The sequence below is a fragment of the Drosophila novamexicana genome, unplaced genomic scaffold, assembly GCF_003285875.2.
Source record: "Drosophila novamexicana strain 15010-1031.04,08,12 unplaced genomic scaffold, DnovRS2.1 tig00000689-arrow-pilon, whole genome shotgun sequence".
Lineage (NCBI taxonomy): Eukaryota > Metazoa > Arthropoda > Insecta > Diptera > Drosophilidae > Drosophila > Drosophila novamexicana.
Genome location: NW_020824818.1, coordinates 2,671,622 through 2,675,154, shown reverse-complemented (window position 1 = coordinate 2,675,154; position 3,533 = coordinate 2,671,622). Strand labels below are relative to the sequence as shown.

Genomic DNA, 3,533 nt, shown 5'->3' with positions numbered 1-3,533 from the left:
AAAAATGAACGCCGCTATAGCTGTAGACGATGGTAAAGCAGAGGCTGATTGTGACGTCACAACAAAACTAAACATTGACTGTTGGGAGATGGTTTTTACTTATCTCGAACCAATGGAACAAGTTCAATTGTCGAAGGCCAATGATTACATTCATCAGATTTTTCAGAACTACGCCAGCCGACGCTTTAAGAATATTAGCCCATCTTTGAAAAAAAGATTTACCCCTGAAATATTCGATGATTTTTTACAAAATATTGGCGTGCATGTCAGAAGCTATGCGATTCCCAGAGACATTACGGATATATACGCCAGAAGCGAGTATTTCGAAGATAAGGACTATGAAAAGCAGATAATCGATTTGATAAGATTCAAGATGTACAGATGCCAATACGGTAGAATTAATTTAGAAATGCGTCATAACTATTCAATTAGACGCGATTTTGAAGTTGTTGTAAAACATTGCAAATATTTGGAAAGCTTTGAGTTCGGCGAGAGATGTCTTACCCCGAGCGTACCGTACGAGGTAATCTGTCAATTGCCCAAACTGCAACATCTGTTCATTTGGACTGCGGGCCCATTGCGTAACGAGTTTTTGGATGCTCTTCAATCAAAGCCAGGCGCACCAATGCTCAGTCTTTCCATTAAGGGCTTACCTTTGCCTAAGCAACAAATCGAGCGAATCTGTGATGTTGCCAGTCTTAAACAGCTTTGTGTATGCTGTGATACAGTGCCTAAAAAAGCCTTATTAAAGCTTAATCAGTTGGAATCTTTGCATCTGACTATGCCTTCCATCAACAATGATCAGCTTTTTAAACTTGTAAAAGGCTTACCTCATTTGCATACCCTGAATTTGCGAAATTGTTCATTAATTACAGAGCAGTTTGTGCTTGATACAAGAGACTGGATGACCACAAATTTGGAACTACGGCAAAAACTAAAGATCTATATGCAAGGATCTGCCATTAATTGGGAAAGTCTCGATACGAGCAACAAAAACGTTGTAGAAGTCATTAACAAGGAAGAGACTGAAATTGTGCCTTTGCAGGGTGAACTGAATCAGGCATATCTATAAGCACATTAGTCAGCCGACGAGTTAGTCATTAATATATATTATATAATCAAAACACTGTAGCAAAATATCAAAAAAACTTAAAAATGTTTCATAAACTTTAGAAAAATAATATTGAGATAATAATATAACAAACTTAAAACTGATATTAAACTGACTGTCTATGACACCTATGCATTACACCAACTCAATATTCATGATGATTTAACCGGAATCTGTGATGTCAGAATATAAATTTAAATTTTTCACTGCATACTTTTAAGTGCACATAAATATTCGATGTCAGTTTGACCTGGCGCTCCTTTAGGCGTGTCTTAAACTGCAGCATAAACTTCAGCTGGAGAGCAGAAGATGAGGCGTGGCACCGAAGGCGCGTGCCTAAGTGCCGCTTGTCTAGACGCTGAAGACTCACAAAACGTCAAGTGAAATAAATTTCAATTCGTTTTGGCTAAACGACCAAAAACAAACACAGCAAATAAAGGCTTTTCGAAACTACTCGTGAGAAGAAGTGACAGTTGCTGCAATAAAACTACTCCTAAACACGGTCTATTTACAATTGTGTTGACAGTTTTGTTGCGTATTGCAAATTTAATTCACAAACGTCATCTTTATATTTATACACGCATGTTTGTATATTACTTTGCTAATTCTTGGAACTACATGTAAGAGTTATTAATTTATTTATTTACATACACAAATATATATAGTTTATAGCCATCATCATGAAACCATAACAACTTTACGGCATTTATAAAAAAAATTACCACTTTCGTGAATTCAACACTTTTTTATACCCTGGACCCATTAAAAATGGGTATAAGGGTATATTGTATTTGTGCGAAAGCCAAATGTATGTAACACGCCGAAGGAAGCAACTCCGACCGCATAAAGTATATATATTCTTGATCAGCATAAATAGCCGAGTCGATCTAGCCATCTCCGTCTGTCTGTCCGTCCGTCCGTCCGTCCGTGCGTCCGTCCGTATGTATGAACGGAAGGATCTCAGAACCTATAAGAGCTAGAGAAATTAAAATTTTAGATGTATATGCTCCTAGCTCCCGCGCAGATCGATTTTGTTTCCGATAATCGATAACTTACTCCGTTTCTAAGCAATCGATAAAAATCGATATCGATATCCTGTTTTTTTGGGCAATTTTGGTAAATGATAAGTCACCAAACGTGACATATAACTTCTAAAATAGAATATATATATGATATAGGATTTTTCTTCTAGATTAATCTGGCATTCAAATCTCGACACCGATTTTTTAGTCATGTCCAAATCTTACCCCAAGATTCGTATATAGACATAGGTCAAAAATTACCACCCCCATATCTCGGTCAAATCTCATCTGATTTTCACGAAGTTTGGATTTTTCTTCATGGTTTTCCCTCTAGATTAATCTGGCATTCAAATCTCGACACCGATTTTTTAGTCGAAATTCATGTCCAAATCTTATCCCAAGATTCGTATATAGACATGGGTAAAAAATTACCACCCTCATAACTCGGTCAAATCTCATCCGATTTCCACGAAGCTTGGCTTTTTCTTCATGGTTTTCCCTCTAGATTAATCGGGCATTCAAATCTCGTCACCGATTTTTTAGTCGAAATTCATGTCCAAATCTTACTCCAAGATTCGTATATAGACATGGGTCAAAAATTACCACCCTCATTAACTCGGTCAAATCTCATCCGATTTTCACGAAGTTTGGCGTTTTCTCCATGGTTTTCCCCCTAGATTAATCTGGCATTCAAATCTCGACACCGACTTTTTAGTCGAAATTCATGTCCAAATCTTACCCCAAGATTCGTATATAGACATGGGTCAAAAATTACCACCCCCATAACTCGGTCAAATCTCATCCGAATTTGACGAAGTTTGGCGTTTTCTTCATGGTTTTCCCCCTAGATTAATCTGGCATTCAAATCTCGACACCGATTTTTTAGTCGAAATTCATGTCCAAATCTTACTCCAAGATTCGTATATAGACATGGGTCAAAAATTACCACCCCCATATCTCGGTCAAATCTCATCTGATTTTCACGAAGTTTGGATTTTTCTTCATGGTTTTCCCTCTAGATTAATCTGGCATTCAAATCTCGACACCGATTTTTTAGTCGAAATTCATGTCCAAATCTTACTCCAAGATTCGTATATAGACATGGGTCAAAAATTACCACCCCCATATCTCGGTCAAATCTCATCTGATTTTCACGAAGTTTGGATTTTTCTTCATGGTTTTCCCTCTAGATTAATCTGGCATTCAAATCTCGACACCGATTTTTTAGTCGAAATTCATGTCCAAATCTTACTCCAAGATTCGTATATAGACATGGGTCAAAAATTACCACCCCCATATCTCGGTCAAATCTCATCTGATTTTCACGAAGTTTGGATTTTTCTTCATGGTTTTCCCTCTAGATTAATCTGGCATTCAAATCTCGACACCGACTTTTTAGT

At 37.2% G+C, this 3,533-nt stretch overlaps 1 protein-coding gene across 1 annotated transcript; it reads left to right on the top strand.

Annotated features, from left to right (window-relative positions):
- On the top strand, positions 1-1,110 carry LOC115763276. The gene has a single exon (XM_030705755.1). It carries the CDS (start codon positions 5-7, stop codon positions 1,070-1,072), a length of 1,068 nt encoding a protein of 355 aa, XP_030561615.1. The 5' UTR covers positions 1-4; the 3' UTR covers positions 1,073-1,110.
- The last annotated feature ends 2,423 nt before the right edge of the window (positions 1,111-3,533 follow it).

What these genes read in the sequence shown, in the direction of transcription:
- LOC115763276 (XM_030705755.1), top strand. Translation starts at nt 5, where the DNA reads ATGAACGCCGCTATAGCTGTAGACGATGGTAAAGCAGAGGCTGATTGT.